The sequence below is a fragment of the Epinephelus moara genome, chromosome 17 (genome assembly GCF_006386435.1).
Source record: "Epinephelus moara isolate mb chromosome 17, YSFRI_EMoa_1.0, whole genome shotgun sequence".
Lineage (NCBI taxonomy): Eukaryota > Metazoa > Chordata > Actinopteri > Perciformes > Serranidae > Epinephelus > Epinephelus moara.
The window spans coordinates 6,264,868-6,282,505 of record NC_065522.1 but is presented as its reverse complement, the minus strand read 5'-3'; the positions used below and the strand labels follow the sequence as shown (position 1 = coordinate 6,282,505).

General features: G+C 39.6%; 1 protein-coding gene across 6 annotated transcripts in view; it reads left to right on the top strand.

The window, feature by feature from the left end:
- Positions 1-17,638, top strand: part of mllt3 (MLLT3 super elongation complex subunit) — a 92,071-nt gene that overhangs the window by 51,476 nt on the left and 22,957 nt on the right. For all 6 annotated transcript variants that reach the window (XM_050067641.1, XM_050067640.1, XM_050067639.1 and 3 more), the window contains 3 exons: positions 3,418-3,456; positions 6,133-6,261; positions 10,207-10,785. In XM_050067641.1, coding sequence (XP_049923598.1) covers positions 3,418-3,456; positions 6,133-6,261; positions 10,207-10,785 — 747 coding nt within the window. The remainder of the gene's footprint in view (positions 1-3,417; positions 3,457-6,132; positions 6,262-10,206; positions 10,786-17,638) is intronic.

The following is a 17,638-nucleotide window of genomic DNA, read 5'->3' as shown; positions in this document are numbered from 1 at the left end:
TATATATATATATATATATATATATATATATATATATATATATATATATATATATATATATATATATATATATATATACATATATTATTCTGTACAACGTATCCATGACAATGCACAGAGCTGACTGTAAACAGATAAGAGGCCATGTGGCGTAAACTGTGGTAAAAAGCCCAATTGAGATGCATAATCTGAATCAGCGGTAAACATATCTAAATAATGCTATTAAAACCTGATTAACAGTGGCAATCCCCCATGCCTTATTTGAAATATGCTAAATTCGGAAAAAGGCCCAATTCTAAATATTTAAATGGAATATGCTGTTTACATGACCCACATCAAGTGCAGAATATTGTTGTATTTGGAATAATAGGGGAATATTGGTGTGCATGTAACCATAACCAGTGTGCACAGAGCAATGCAGGAGCATCAGCATGTCAGGCTGTAAACTTTACAAACTCATTCTTGTCTAAAAATGACTTAACCACAGAACTTACTGTGATAGAGGGGTGATGGAATGGAGGGCAGTGACTCCTGACTGTTAGAAACTCTGGCTCTGTCAGCAATCTGGCAGTTGAAATGCTCTGCCTGTGTGGAAATCTGATGTTTCATCACAAAGGCATGATGATGCCTTTGTTCATGATGATGAACAAAGGCATTAAAATGTGGTTCTAAAGAAGCCCACACATGATCAGTTGTAAAAGCGCTCTGCACTGACTGTGCTATTGTCTTCCTATGGGAAGAGCGGTGGCGTCAGACAAGCACTGCACACAGAATTCACATTATTTAAACTCTGATCTCAGTTACCATTGACCTTTCAAAGCACAACCAATGGGATAACAGCTGTATGTGACATAGCCAGAAGCACATGTGCAAGCAGAGGGAGGAGGGATTGATGGAAGAAAAATTCATAACTGAACTCTATAAAACAACATTAAAATCCTACCACAATCTTGCCAGTGAAGGTAACCATGGCCAAATGTAAGCAGACGGGGCTGCCAGGTTTGTGAATAGGCATATAGTTAGCAGTGATGATATACCTGCTCTGTGCCTCTGCAAGTGCACTATGATCTGCGGCCTATGGAGAGCAAATTTCTTATTATGTGAAGGCAGCTTCACAGGTAAAGCATGACACTAATGTAGGTTGATACATGGGAGCTTATGGACGGGTGGGTGCTCTGCAGGTGAGCTGAACTGACACTGTCTGAGCAGGGGAGTAAATAATATGTTATTTCACAGGTATGTATATGTATAATCATATGTGTGTGTAAAGTAGATAAGACATCAGTAATAATAATGCACCCTCTAAGTTGGTGTATCACTATCAAGTGTCGATCCTGAGAGTCCGGGTTCAGGGACAGCTCTACAACGTGTCTATTTGCGAATTTGGAAATTGAAAAATAGTGAAATAGGACCTCTTCCTTTTCTTCCTTAATATTTCTAATATTTTATTTCATGTATATATGTTTGGATTCCAAATATTCCAATGGCCTAATAAGGCTGCCATGACATCAGTATGTTAATGTCTTTGTTTAACTCTAAAGCACCACAGCTGCTGTTCACAAAAGAAGTGTGACTGTAGATGCTGAATGTCAGTCTTTTACAGTATATAAGGTGAAACCTTACCACTCATGTTATTTGTTCTTCTGCTCTGAGGAGGCTGCTTTATTGCTTGGCCTGTGTTGACTCAGCTTTTTGTATATTTATTCATCGTCTGCTTTTAAAATTATTCTGCCATATACTTTGTTTAAACGTATAGATACAAGCAATTCTCTTGCTTAAGTATTGTTTTAGGAAATTCAGAATGAATTGTATACGATTCATTCAAGGACATTATCAAGCACATCATCTCCAGCAAATGTGCTGAACTTCTACACTTAGAAACAAAGAGAGTTTTTTTAATGGGCCAAATGCAGTCTGAACAGATGAGTTTTCTGTCTGAAGATGTGTAGAGTTCCTGCTGTCCTGATGTCAATAGCGAGCTCAATCCACCACTGTGGAGCCAGTACAGCAAACACTTGTAATTTTATTGAGTTATAGTCAGGCTTTATTTGTAGTCAGTTAAACTGACTTCTGCCGCCTAGGTTTCAGGCCAGCAAATAGATAGAATTAGTTACATGTCATCTGCATAGCTGTGGTAGGGAAAGCCATTTGAGTGAATAACAGTCTTGGTGTAGAGAGAAAAACAGGAGAGGACCCAGAACAGAACCCTGAGGGACTCCAGTAGTTAGGCTACAAAGCTCAGACACAGCTTCTGTCCAGGTTATCCTGTAAACATGGAGCTAAAGGTAGGATGTGAACAGGAAGTACAGAGCTTGAGACTTCCAGTTCTTGGAGGATGGAGAGGAGGATCTGCCAGTTCACTGTGTCAGACACAGCTAAAAGGCCCAGCAGGGTGACAGCAAAGAAGAGGGAGGCTGCTCTAGCAGTGTGGAGTTCCACTGTGTCCTACCTTAAAACCAGACTGGTGGGGTCCAGAAGTTTGTTCTGGTGGAGATATGCAGTGAGCTGAGAGAAGTCCGCACATTAAAGTGTTTAGAAAGAAATGGAAGGGGGCGCCGGTGGCTTAGTGGTAGAGCAGGCGCCCCATATACAAGGCTGTTGCCGCAGCAGCCTGGGTTCGACTCCAGCCTGTGGCCCTTTGCTGCATGTCACCCCCCCTCTCTCTCCCCCTTTCACGCTTGTCTGTCCTATACATTAAAGGCGAAAAAGCCCCAAAAAATATCTTTAAAAAAAAAAAAAGGTCTGGAATTCTTGCATCAGAAAGGTTGACTGTGGGTTTCTCTAGAAGAACTAAACAGAGTCCATAAACAGTGCACATTCACACACCCTAATTTTTACTTGCATGTGGAGCAAAATGCTTGCAGTGTAGAGGCTAGCTGTGGCAAAGGAGAGCAGTGTGCTGCAACACCAGCAGGCAGAGGTGGAGGAAACACAGCATAGTACATTATCGGATTATGGTAGGCTTTATTTTAGCACACCGACCCATTGAAGTACACCTGGAGAGGCCCTGGTACAGTCCTCAGCATAGGCTTGGATATCCCTGGTTGCTTCCTCACTGTTGGGAGCAGTGAGTCTGTTGTTCCCCTGTCAGAGGACCCCAGTAGTCTGGAGGTTTTATGACTGAAGCTAAGTGCTCTCTATTTACTTTGCCCTGCACCCTCTTGTTAGCCTCAAAAAGGGATCTAGTGCTGACATAGACCATATCAAAACTCACATTGTCTTTTTTGCCATCAGAGGCAGTCTCACCACTAAAACACCTTAGTACATTTCTATGTACAGTTTCATTCAATTCAGTGTTACAGTTTTGCACATTAACAATCTAATGAGTGTATAGCTAAGTGAAATGTCTTCATATTTTCTGGATTTAAGCTGTGAATGATAATTATCCATTTCTTTTGTTGTCTCTCTCTTTAACAGCAACGGGATCCTCATAAACGAAGTTCAGAAGACTCAAAAGTAAGATTTCCAATATGCTCTGGGGGTCATGTTTGAAGCAGGTTTTTTTTTTAAAAGATGACTACTGATTTGGACACATGTATAAAGTGGCTTCAAATTGCTTTTTGTGTAATTATACTACTACTTTTATCCTGGCTGGGAGATTTACCGTCATGTGCCTCAGCACACCAGTACAGACACACTGAAGCAGCTGTGTTGCCTTTACTTGCATATTCTGGCCATGTTTCTAGTCCTGCAATGACTGTAAGGTATTCCAGCCAAAACAGGCAGCTTCAGATGTTTGAATGTGTGCTGTGTAGACATTTGGCATTGAAGATGGCGGTGCACTAATTCAGTACTCTGAAGTCTAATAAAAGCCTTATTTAGTTCATACTAGACCACTTGAAGTAACTAAGAGTTACTGTACTCATTTAATAATTCCAGATTGATTACATTGGTTGTAATTTGTGTGATGAGAGTAAGGTCCCAATATAATTTAAGAGATATATCCAAAACATCTGTGCTGTTGAATTTACCATTTATGTGAGGAAATTTAATATTGTTTGAAATTTTTTGTACCAAAATGATACCTGAGAAAACAGTTTGTTGTGTAACAAAATAAGCCAAACTTTCCCTTCTTTACTATTTGTACCACTGTTGTACTACCGTTTCTTGAGCCTTTAGCCCAAAAAAATATGGTACCAGAGGCAGTTAAAAACATTATCTTGCATGGCAGCTGTAGCAACATCACATGAAAATCCATCTTGCCAGACTTCAATTAAAGGTTTGTGTCAGCACCACCAGTGGTCCAGACCAATCAGCATCCTTTGAGGAGCTACTGGCAATAGGAGACTATTCAATCACAACGTCAATTGCGGCTCCTAAGAGCTCATTTATGCACAACGTTACATACTGAGATGGATACGAATGGAGCCTTATGTCCGTACTTTGCATTAATTTCGTCCGTATTTATGCATGTTACCTGAAAGCTTATGATATGGACGAAATGGAGCAGTACCACCAGAGATCGTGGATGCAGTGTAGCATAGTTGAAGCAAGATTTGATCGTAGGAGATGAAGAAGAAATTAAAATAATGGTGGAACAGAACAAGTTGGTAATGTGGTGAAAAACATTCTCCTTCCACATATAAGGATGTATGCAATGGCTACACAGACCACCGCTGTCTAGGTACGATATTAAGACCTCCTCTACCGTCGCCTCGTTTGTTGTTGTGTGAAACTTTTGACTCTGCCCTCTAGTGCAATCTATTGGCTGTATCTATGTCATCATAAAGGATGCATGGAAGTAGATGTATCAACAGATGTACAGATGTATCTACTTTCGTACATAAAGGGAGTATGAATGAGCCTTAAAGAGGTTGATAGAATAGCATTCAGTCACTTGCGAAGTATTTTTGATGATGCCTTCCATTTTCGATTTTCCAATAACGGCTTTTCAGATGGTTCTGTGTAACAAACTATTTGGCATGTCAGATAACTTAAATCCAGTAACCGTTAAAAATCACAAAGGCTATGTTCACATTAAAGGATTTAATGCTCCTGAATCTCCCAAACGATCGCCATAGTAGGAAGATGTGATGACGTCATTCCGCATAATAATTAGCCATATTCTTCTGTTTGGGAGAGTGTATAACCTTAATGTATTTTCGAAGAAATGGCTGTTTGGAGCAACAGGCATTGGTTTTTGGGATAACGGGCTTTCGTACAGATGGACTTTCAGTCCACCAGCTCTATTAGCAGCTATTGCTGCTAGTTTTGTGGAGAGATGTGTGGGTTCAGCCAGAGGAGGAGATTTTCACAGAGGAAGACTTCTTCCAAACTTTGGGATGTTCAGGGCTACATTCCAATCTCTCTGTCAGACCTCATGACAATGCTGTCATAGCATGTAGGCAAGCTGTCCCTTGTCAGCAGCAGTACGGCTACAGCAGCCTTCTGTAGTTTAAACACATCTCTCTGGCACTGTATGGTACTGTATGGTGAGTGATCTGCTCTTTCTTAAAGAAGCATGATGTGGAAAAACCATATTTGTACTGTATGGGAAAACGCTCATGAATTCCAATATGACCGTCCTCACGGCGGTCGCATGGCCAGTGATCAGATGACATATTAAAGCAGCCCAGATCTGACTTAAAAAATAGGATTTCTGTTTCCACACTACTGTGAAAATTATCTGCGTCATATAAGAGCCGAAAAAATGAATTTGGGTCATGTTTCCTTGTGATTTACCAAAATGCCTTATATGCAGATGATATGTTGTGTTTCATAAATCAGGTACTCACAACACGTCCAGCCATTCTTGGTATAAAACGTTTAGTTCAGTATCAGAATATGAAATAAGCTTTTAAAGCCTTTGCTGCTTCCTCTCAGTACACCAGCGGTAGACTAGGAATTCCAATAGTGCACATTATGTAATACCTTGAAATGAACGTTGTTCCATAAAAATTCAAAATAAACTCTCTGATCAAAGAATAAAACCACAAATGAGTAAGAATCTGGCTGAGCATTTACTGCCAGCTTTGCGTACTCAAAGGTTTTCAATACTTCATGATGACATCAAAAAAGATTTAAGTTTGATACCCAGTCCTGCTTTTCTACTTTATAACTGTAGCCCAGTGAAAACTCTTTGAAAGTAAAGAAGCCTCTGATCATTGTGATTTGTTGCTGTTCCTCTGGCAGGTGATGGTAATGCAGGAGGGCTCCACCTCCCTGTTCGGCCAGCACCTGAAGCTGCCCACACTTCCCAACAGCTCGCTGACATCCACCTTCTCTGACCCAAAGAAGAGCAAAAGCTTCCATGGGTCAAAGGTCAGTGCAGTTTCCAGGTACTTGCCTGGAGCAAGACAACCTTCTCCTCTGCCTCTTCTCCCCACCTAGCTCTGAAACTTTTTTACCCCTTCAAAGTATCCAAGCCCTAATCCCCCCGCATATTTGGCAGGTTCAAAGACCTCCAAGATATTTAAACTCAGGGATTTCAAAGACATCCAACTTTGGCTTAAGCAAACTATATCTTGGCTGCTGCTCAACCATAAGCACTTACTCCACTGACTCAGACACATGTTGTGAATCTTTGACAACCTGTGGGTTTGACAGTGCCCATATTTTGCTCTAATGTCTTTTTAAAACTTGTTATGCATGGAAGTTATAGAAGATAATGTTACAAAATTGGGGCATGGAGAAAAGAAAAGGCATAAATGATGGGCCTAGGTGCTTCATGTGAGATATAAGACATTATCTCGTGCAGCACTAAATCATGTGTGTCAATAAGCCGGCATGTTGTTTCCATTATGTGTTATTTTTAGTCCCTTTAAATAGTGTCATTTAAGAGCCAGGTTGGGAGAGGCCCATTTCACATGGAAACAGTTTCCAGTCTAAACACAGTGTATGTGATGAATTACTTGTGGAGCAGGAGGTCACTCTCTCTCTCTTGCTCTCCGTCTCTCTCTCCACCACTCCATTGCATGTTGAGAATTATTGCACTGGTATTAAACACATCAGAACTTTTTATAATAAACCATAACTATTTGGAAAAAAAAGGTCATAAATACTTTAGTTTCCCCCCTTTTATTTATTAAATTCCTATTATTATACTGCAACGCCTGAAATATTTCAACTAAAAAAGAGCAGTGGATGTAAGATGCGTATAGATAAAGAAGACTTTTTTGGGTGAAATTTACATGTTAAAGCAGCACATAAGGTGAGCAAAACAAAAAACAAAAGAGTAACAAAAACAAGCAAAGACAATAAGTAAATGAATGAAAAAAATATATACACACATATATTTATTTGTTCATGTGGATATTTATATTCATGTTAATTTATTTAATTAGTTTCCCAACTTATACAACTTACATGCATACACACAAAATGATAATGAAAAGTTAATACTCTGAACCAGTGACATACCAAAGCACGTTTTGCTGACTGAAGAGGTGTAAGCCAGGTATGTAGGTCAGCAACCTTTACTATCAAGGGAATTTTCTTTTTAAAAAAATCTGTCTGGAGTTGCAATACATATTTGTGCCTTATAGTGGTGGCAACACAGGCTATATATTTTACATTAGCCTGTAAACATTCCTAATAGGTCTAAATGAACATTCATTATATGTTTTACAACAAAGTAGTTACTCTGCAGTGGGCTGTTTATGATCATTTGGTACCACTCACTATGAGATTCTCTATTTTCCTCCGAGACTTTTTCTTTTTTGGATTTGGAATCAATAGCTAGCCTCAGTAAGGAGAATCAAGATTAGCGATATTAGCGTTATACATTAATTGTGCTGTTTTGAAGTCCACCAAATCTCTAAATTTGAGAGCATGTGAGTTTATAAATTATACTAAAAAGACACAAAAGTATTGAGTTCAGCCAAACGACTGTGAAACCCTTTATTGAAGTAGTACAGTCTATTATTACCGATAAGTATGGATAGTTAATATAATGAATGTTAAAAAGCAGTGTTATATGATAGATTTATGCAATATATGTACACACCATACAATATGAACAGAATATAAAATATTTAGACAGAAAGATAGATATACTATCCTAAATATATTAGTATAGTATATAAAGTATATAATATAGAATATAATAAAAGTCATTGGTATATGCAAGTCTTAAAAACATAAATTAACTTAAATAAATTATTGATTTTTATTAGCTAATCAATACAGTCTTTTTATGCCCTTTATTCAGGTCCAAGTCACATTAATTTATGAAGTATATTATTCCAAGCCTTATTGTAACTATTCAATTGGCTTTCAGTCATACTCAAATACTAGTTGTATCACCGTCATGCTAATACAGTATGACAGTGATACAACTGCATTCTATGTGGTATAAAAATTTAGCTGAACCATGTAGAAACCCTGAATATAATGCAATATAAATATCACTAATGTCAAATGATATGGTAATATGACATCCACATTGAAAAGAATAATGTTTGTAAATAAATTAGATGATAAAATGCAATATAGTAGGGATGCACAATAATATCTGCATGTCATCGGCATCGTCAGGTATTGGCTTTAAAATGAATTGGCCAACATGCTTTTTCTTATTTTGCACAATGAGTGAATATCACATACATTGAAAAGCATTCTATTTCATGACTCTATCTGCTGTTGAGCCACCAAGATAAGAGTATGCATGCGTAATATGATGTTAATTCCACTAAAAAGAGACTTGATGATCGCTAAAAGTGGATGTATCGATGTCGGTATCAGGTATCGGCCAACCAAATTGTTACATATCAGCATATTAGCGAAAAAAATCCAATATCATGCATCCCTACAATGTAGTGGAGTGTTAAATGTTACTAATTCTATTGCTTAGAGTGAAATCATGAGAAAATATATCAAAATGGTAAATTACTTAATCCAGACATCTTTTTCACTTAAAGAGAATGCATTTTTGGAAAGTAAGAAATACTGTGTGTGGTGATGATGATGTGCTTTCAGTTCCACTCTGACAGTGTTATTATTTTGGGCTCTTCGGTGATTTATATGAACTTTGGTCACCTGCTAACCTGCCAATGTCACGGTGCTGAAAGGTTTGTTAAAAAGTGCCACTTTAGTGATCTCTTCAATGTTGATGGCAGTAGAGGCCCTGTGTCCCCCCCCCCCCCAAGAGCACTAAACCAGTTTTATGTTGGGCTGCCCTGGGAGGGCATGCTGGAGTTTAGAATGAGCCGGCAGCTTTACATCCTGAGGTCCCAGGGTCACCAGCAGATAGACAAAATGAAAGGTTTTAGAGGTGGTTGGGCAGAGTTGTAACACACCCCGTCGTCTAGACTGCTTTAATGGGTTTACTGCATTGATGAAATATTGACAAGGGGGCTGGAGGTGAGACCCAGGGACAAATGGCCCCCGTCGTTAGAAGGAATGCATTTCCTCCTTTCTCCCCATTGCCCTTCACTCCACTTTTAAGGTTGCGCATGTGTGGCTGTTGAAAAGGCCCCCTCACACCACGGAACAGCACTGTTCAAAAGAAGTCCTGAGTTTGCTCTTTAAGCCCATAGATGAGGACTAAGAAGACCCTTTTGATTTTCTTTTAAGAATAGACCTCTTTTCACAGATGGTAATGCCAAACTGCAGGGTGGCATGCATGTTTTCTCTTGTGTAAAAGGCGGAGGATTAATCTTCATTTGACCTAGCTGTCTGGGTTTTGCTCACTTTGTTGTTTGGTTCTTAGCATTTTAGAAGTACTTCATGTAGTTTAACGCACACTCCAAAGTTACCACAAGACGAACAGTAAGAGAACAACATGCTCACAGGAGACATTTTTTCCTGCTGCAAAGATTTGAACACTGCTTGGAAAAAAAAATGTTTGTCATATTTTTTGGGTTATTGAGTTATTTTCAGTGGCACACCACTTATATTGGTTATTATCACAGCAATACAAGCTCATACCATCCTCAGATGACAGTATCTCTGTGGCTAATTATGCCCTTGCCCTATTATGTTTGCCCACTGACCTAAAGTGGGATTTCCCTTCACTGTGCTCCATAATCCTTTGAGCTGAAGTTTATTCTTGTGTAGCTGAGATAATTCTGTGTAATTCTGCTCTAACACCCTAAATGTGGGTTAGAATTTCTTGGTGTTATTGTTTCATACATGACTTAACTTGCCATCATGCAGTTCGTACATAATCATTTAGGCTATCAAGAAATCTGAATCTATTGCTTATTGTTCTGTAGAATATGTTCATACAGTGTATGATCTTTCTCATTTGATGGCTTTGATCCACAGGATGGCTCCAAAGGAAGCAGTACCACCCTTCTCACCACCGCCACAACCACCAGCACCAACAGCAGCAGCTTCTCCAAACTCCACAAACCCTCCAAGGACCACAAAGACAAGCCTCCAAAAGACTTGAAAGAGCCCAAAAGTGCCTTCAGAGACTCTGGCTGGGAACCCAGCAAAGCCCCCAAAGAACCTTCCAGGAAACCCAAAGAGAACCAGCCACTTAGAGATACAAATCCTAAGATGGGCTTCAAGGAACCCAAGTCTTTGTCCAAGGAGCATCGGACTGAGGGGATGACCCACGGGTCAGGGCTGAACAAGCGTCTGTCCACCCCTGATGGTGACGATCATGTCACCAAAAAACGTAAAAAGGGATTTGTGGATATATCAGGGAAGCAGACTTCAGGGTCAGACGCTCAACATTTGGATAAGAAACTCTTGAAGGATAGATCGCAGATGCGAACGAGTAAACTGCGACCAGAAGGTGACGAGGCAGAGCGCAGGAAGGTGACGACACTTCCGCCATTCCAGGAACTGGTCGACCCCAATGACTCGGATATGGAGGACCAGTCCACCAAATCAGATGTAAGTTGAATGTTTGTTTATTTTTTTTACTTTTAAATGTTGTCGAAACGAAGAGCTTTAAGAGTTCTTGGACTGTCTTAGCTTAGCCGAGTAAAGCAGCTAATTTAATTGATGTAAGCACTGACAGCAAAGAGACCCATTTCCCTTTATCATCTTGGAGGTTTAAGAAGCAGCTGTCTGACCTTTGTACAATTTCAGCACATTGGACTCACTGATTTGAGCTTTCAGGCCACTTTACTGGAAAAAGTGGTGAGGGGAGGGGTTGTGGAAAGATATCCAATTCTTCCAAGGCTTTAAAGGGGAGGGTTTGTTGGTGGTCAGTCCTTCCTCGGCGTTGAAGGGCTATAAAATGAAATGACCAACAGAGAGAATCTTTTTTAATGGCGGTCTGGTGGACTCCAGGGGGCTGGGCAGGGGAATTGGAAGAAGGGGTGGGCACCATTAACTAGTGGGAGTTCAGCTGCATTCATCTGGGTGGCCAAACAGGAAGTGGACAAAACTAGAGTAACGTAGTTACAACATGAAGTTTTGTTATCAGCAAATGACTGATTTTGTACACTTAAAATGTATATTAAAAGTAATTAAATATGGATGTAGAATGTGCTTACTTAAACTTGTATTAGTATTCCTCTTTACTTCCACCTCAAGAGCTGGATTAGAAAAACTTCACGTCTACAGTGGCTCCTTTCATGAATAGGCTGACATTTGACTGGGTTGCCTGGTCCACGCACATTTGGTGGAGAACCTTCCCATAAAGAAGGGCTGTTTTAAAGCCAAATAGTAGACAAGAAAGATTTATGGTTTTACAACACCTGAGGAGAAAGGGGAGACGTGGCAGTGAATAGCAGAGAGTTCCCCTTTAATCCTTTTAGCTTTTGAAAGAAGAAAAGGGATGAGCATTTGTGGAAGAAAGGTCTGAAACCCTTTGCTTTGAGCAGTTTTCTTTTATGCGATGGTGTTTTCATTTCTATTCTCTAAAGCTTGTATAAAGCGTGGGTCTTTATGTATCTTTCTCCATAGGGGCAGCTTGTTTAGCCAGGGGAGTTATTGCTTAGCACTAGCAGAACCTGTGTTTCTCTCTGCGCTGTATGTAAATGCCTTTTAAGTTTCCCCATACAGGGACTGGGGGTCGCGTTGGTTGTAAAGGGGATGTGGGGTGACAAATGCCAGGTGTTTGATTCTCCCCAGGCGAGCAACTCCGGTGGCCAGCGCCGGGCCGACACAGAGCGCAGCTCTCATTTCTCATGTGACCGCTTGTTTGATCTCAGTGTTTTCCTGTGAGCAGCGGGCCAGAAACAGCAGAGAGAAGGAAATGTGGAGTAGGTGATGACATGAAGGGAAAGCAGGCTGGCGTGTTCGCATGAGAACCTTGTTTTTAGCACGCTGGATGTGGGCACAGAGTGATTTGTCACCTGCACACGTTTGTGTAAACTTAAACCCTTATATATTAAAATTCACATCAGCACAGAAACAAATTGTAGATTGTTTAGAGTATTTTTATGAGACTCGTGGTATGTGATATTTCAGTGATGATTGATTAATGTTGTTTTGGTTGATGACAAGTTCAACATCTGGCACTTGGTTTAAGAAACAGCTTAACCCTTTTTTGTTTCTAAGAGCCTTTGGAAAGGCAGCTCTTAAGGGTCAAAACACAACGTTTCAGAAAACACTAACAGTTCACAAACAATACATTTCACAAAACACAGCATTTTACAGAACAGCACATTTCACAAAACACTACAGTTTTCTTAAGCACTACATTTCATAAAACACTACAAAAAGCAACACATTTTAGAGAACACAACACTTTTCTTACAAAACACTTGAACAATTCACAAAACACATTTCATAAAACACTATATTACACAAAACACTAAATTTTACAAAAACCCATTTTACAAAACACATTTCACCAAAGAACAGCTTTCGCAAAACACTACATTTTTCAAAAAAACACCACAATATTTCACAAAACACAAAGGCAAAAGAGAAAACGCAGTGGCTTTTCATTAGACTTAAACTGGAATAGGTAGATACTGTTGGACAATGATTCCCTGTCAATAGTTTAATATATTGTGTCTCAGTCTGTGATGCACTGTACAGTTGCTCTGATTTCTCTTTTGCCGTTGTCTTTTGGGAATTGATGTGTTTTCACCCTCAGGGCCACTTTACTTTGAATGGTAGCAACCAAAAAACACAAAAAGAATGAGACTTGTTTGGGTTTTTTATTACCAAATGAACAAACTTGAGGGTAGGCATGTAAATTATTTTGTTTTGACACATCCAAAAATGTGATTACTTTTGAAAACCTCACCCTGAGTTTGCCACATATCAGGAGTTGTTTTTCTGCCACTAACTTGCTGGAAGGAAACCAACTGAAAAGGTCTGGATGTGGGGCCAACTATAGTGCTAGAGATTGCGCATTGGGTTGAGGAAAGTGCAACACATTATTCAGCAAGATATTACAACTACCACACAGCTGAGAAACCCATTAATGGGTTAACTGCAGCGAGAGTGAAAATGAGCTGATACATTTCTGTTGCAAACCACAACATCTCAGTATAAATGAGCTGGCTATGTTTGAATGAAGCTAGTGTCAAACTGAAAGGCTTCTTAATTCACATTAAAACAGTTCTGTTTGGACAGCCCCTGCTGAATTAGACAAGCACACCAAATGGTCTTGGTCAGTTTGGTCTTGTTTGCTGGCATTTCTTTTTGGCCATCCTAACTGTGCCAAGAGTTAAGAGAAGAAGCCAGATTGATGCCAGCGAACTCTGAGTAAAGCCTATTTATTGTCTTTGAAGAGGGCAGCTTTGGTGGCTTTGAGTAAAGCAGGACAAAGGCCCTTAAAAGGAGTAGTGCTAAGATTTATGGCACTCTGAAGAAGCTGTCCCATAAACCAACAGACCAGCTGTGTGTTGTTTGTTGGCAGGAGGTGACAACCATTGAAGTCGCTCTGCCTTTTGTCCTCACTTCTCTGTTTTTCTCTCGTTTCTTCTGGAGGTCGCTTCTCACCACTTTGTTTTCTTGGCCAGCTCTGGTTTGCAGCAGCAGTCTCCTTTTATAATTTTGTTTGTATACTAACATCTAAGTGCACTTTAAACTACCTTTAGAATGGCACAGTGACACATTTTAAACTCCTGTTCATTTAAGTGGGTCACAAACATTATTCTACAATGAGAAAATAAAAATGTCATCTGTCTAGGTGTGGACAGTATGATGAGATCATTGTTAAACATGATAATGGTTGGTCACAGTAATGGTCCTCACTCAGTTAGGCAATGCCTGTTATTAATTTGTGCTATATTCAGGCTCTTTTTTTCACTTGCTTTCTCCATGCATCACCACATTGTTAGTGTTTAAAAATACAAGCAAAAACATGCCAGCATACCCCAGATGCTCTACGTAATTACCCAAGTAACCCTAACTCCAACAGGAAAGTTATTCGCTCTTGTGAGCAAAAAAATGCATATTTGCCCATCTGGTGATTTTTTGGTTTCAAAAAAGCAGAGCCAGAGAAATTGAACAAAGTGATTTGAAAGCTGTGCAATAAGCAAGTCAGGAAAAAAAAATCCTTAATGACGAGTTTTGACGCCTCTGGCATATCCATAAAGACGACTTTTGACACCCATTTGAACAGGTTCCGTGTTTGGCTTTCAAATGGTGATGACTTACTGGCAAATGAATGAAACACATCGAAATCCTCATAAATAGATGGTTTAGAGCCTCAGGTTTCTAAAGATATATGACATGTCTATGTTTCATGTAGGTTGGTGGAGTGTAACATTCATTTATAATCACCTGGCGAGATTTAATTTTTTTTATTCAAATGATTCCATGGGTAGCCTTAGAAATGTTCTATAAGGGTGATTCTATTAGGCGTTTTATGGGGTAAAGAGTTAAACTCACCATCCAACAGAATACGCAAGTCTGCCACCAACTCCATCCCCAAAGCGCAGCTAGCCCAAAACCTCTACAACAGTGAGCAATCCACCCTCAATCATCCGGGCTTTCACAATGGCAGCAAAATAAAAATTTGATTTAAACATGTTATTGACTTCAAATAAGCTCACTATTGGATTGATCTGATATCTTTATTAAAAAAAAGCACTCGCTGTCTATTAGGGATGTTCCTGGCGAATGAATCCTGCCAATTATCCGACAAAAATGATAGCAATTCACTTTAAAGTTAATAAAACAGCATCTAAATTATAATAAAATTTCAGCTGAAATGAGAGGCATTTTGCACCATGCATTATGAATGTAAACCCTGCACTTTATCTGACAACAACTCACTTGAAGTTAACAAATATTATTAACATCTTAAAAAAGATAAATTGCTGCTGAAGTAATTTTCTGGATTAAAGTACTGTTAAACTGCGCTGATTTTGCGAGGACATCTCTCCAATTTCCCACCATGCTGTCTTAAAACTCCAGTCTACTTGAGCATTACTGCAGGTAGGGGGACTGCTGTCTGACGGCTCTGTAGCACCCACTAGTGGTGGGCGGCTGCATGACAGTTAGGCAACCTTGTATCTTATCTTACTATCTTACTATATAATGATGAAAACAATGTCTGTCTGTCTGTGGGTGTGTGTGTGGGTGTGTCTGTTCTCCTCACTGACTTGGTCAATCCATGTGAAATTTGGCACAGTGGTAGAGGGTCATGGGAGGATGCGAATGAAGCAATATTACATCAATGGGCCAAAGGGGGGTGCTATAGCAACCGATTGAAATTGCAAACTTTGAATGGGCATATCTCATGCCCTGTATGTCGTAGAGACATGAAACTTTGCACAGAGATGCCTCTCCTCATGAGGAACAAATTTGCCTCAAGAACCCATAACTTCCAGTTATGTAGATTTTCCGCCATTTTGAATTTTTTGAAAAACACTTAAAATCGATCTCTTCCTAGGAAGTTTGACTGATCTGCATGAAACCCAGTGAACATAATCTAGGGACCAATATCTAAAGTTCCCTCTTGGCAAAAGTTGGAAAACTTACTAAAACTGAGTTTCTATAAGGCAATGACTTTAACTATCTGCCTTTCAACGTGCTACCTCAACTAATGTACAGTTTTAGCCCACTAGCTATCCCACTATTGGCAATGGTACTACTGTACTTTCAATAAAGCAAACGTACTATCAAATTCACAAAAACTCTGTCTGAATACATTGCTCTTCTTAATGGGTTCAGTTGACTATTTAATCTGCAATGACCTGTATCCCAAACACACACCATGTGAAACTGTACTTGGGCAACTGTGCACTCAATGGGTATGGACTAGTATCAATAGAACACTAATTTTTTTTTTTAGGCGGTTTAGCCGCCTAATATTTTTGGTTCCGACTAGCGAGGGGCGGACGTTTAATCGTTTAGACGACTAATCGCGCTCATCCCTACTGTCTATACACTGTAAGTATTGCAACACGTGTCTCCAGTCTATAAATATTTATAGTTAATAGTTAATGCCTCTACACTGTTATATGTCACGCCTAGCATGCTGGCATGCTGTCTAAAATCCCACACTGGAGTGGCATGATGCCGTCATTGTTTGGTTCTGTGTAAAAATGCAAAGGCGACATAAGGAAGGGACTCTGTAGTAGGGCTGCCACAATTAGTCGACTAATCGATGACTAATCGAGTATTAAAATAATCGGTGACTATTTTAGTAGTTGACTAATCGGTTTGAGTCATTTTTCATAGAAAAGTACTATAAAAGTACCCCAAAATACTCTTACTGCAGCTTTTTACGTTCAGATATTGGCAGCTTAACACACTCTCCCGTGACAGTGAACTAAAACCCTTTGGTGTGAGTATGAAACAAGACATTAGATGACGTAATTTTGGGGTTTGGGCGAGACAGACCGACATTTTAACATTTTCAACATTTTAACACATTTTTCGATGAAATGATTAGTCGACTAATCGAAGAAATAATCGACAGGTTAGTCGACAATGAAAATAATCGTTAGTGGCAGCCCTACTCTGTAGCAGCCTTGTAGAGAGATCTCTGTCTAAAATGGGCTCTTGTTTTTGTCTGATGCTGAGAAATCTTAGTTTAACAGCATTGACAAAATCTCCTTCTAAATATCTTCCTCTCTCCAGATACTTATAAGGCCCTTCACATCTGTTTGTCTGATATATGTTGTTCATTGTACAGCTGCAACCAGTGATTATTTTCATTGGTCAGTTATTTTCTTAATGAATTAATTAGTCATTTGGTCAGGAAAGTGTCAGAAAAGTCAGTCAGCAAGTTGTTGTCAGTCTGATTTATCAGTTATTTGATTAGCTTGATTGATGGCTGAGGCATGGATGGCTTAGCCTGAGTGTCAGACTGAAGCTCCCAGAACCTTCAGTCTGACATCGCCTCCATTGAAGGCGATTTACAAGGGGGAGGGAATTTGATTTTTCCCTAACTAATCAGTAGAGATCAACGACTCACCCAGAATCTGACGTCATTAGTATCCATGCCTTGGGGGTAGGGCTGAACGATATGGAGAAAATTTCATATCTCGATATTTATGCCAGATATCTCGATACCGATACGATACGATATGACTATGGGTTCAGTGAAAACTAAGCATTCTTTATAAAAAAATTTAAAAAAAAAAAACGAGTCCGAACCATTTTCTGGAAGCCCTCTTTAGTGACTGAATACACGGGAATCATGTGCAGCAATATGGTACGTTATAGCATTTGTAATGTCTTTGTGCCTGCTGGACGTCGATTGGTATGGCATTATGCTACTTAATGCATCGGCAATCCGACCTTGCTTGGGCTTGACACAGGAGGACCCAGATGTCCCTGCCGTGTCTTTTAATGCAAGGCACTGTTCATACAGTCCTCGGTA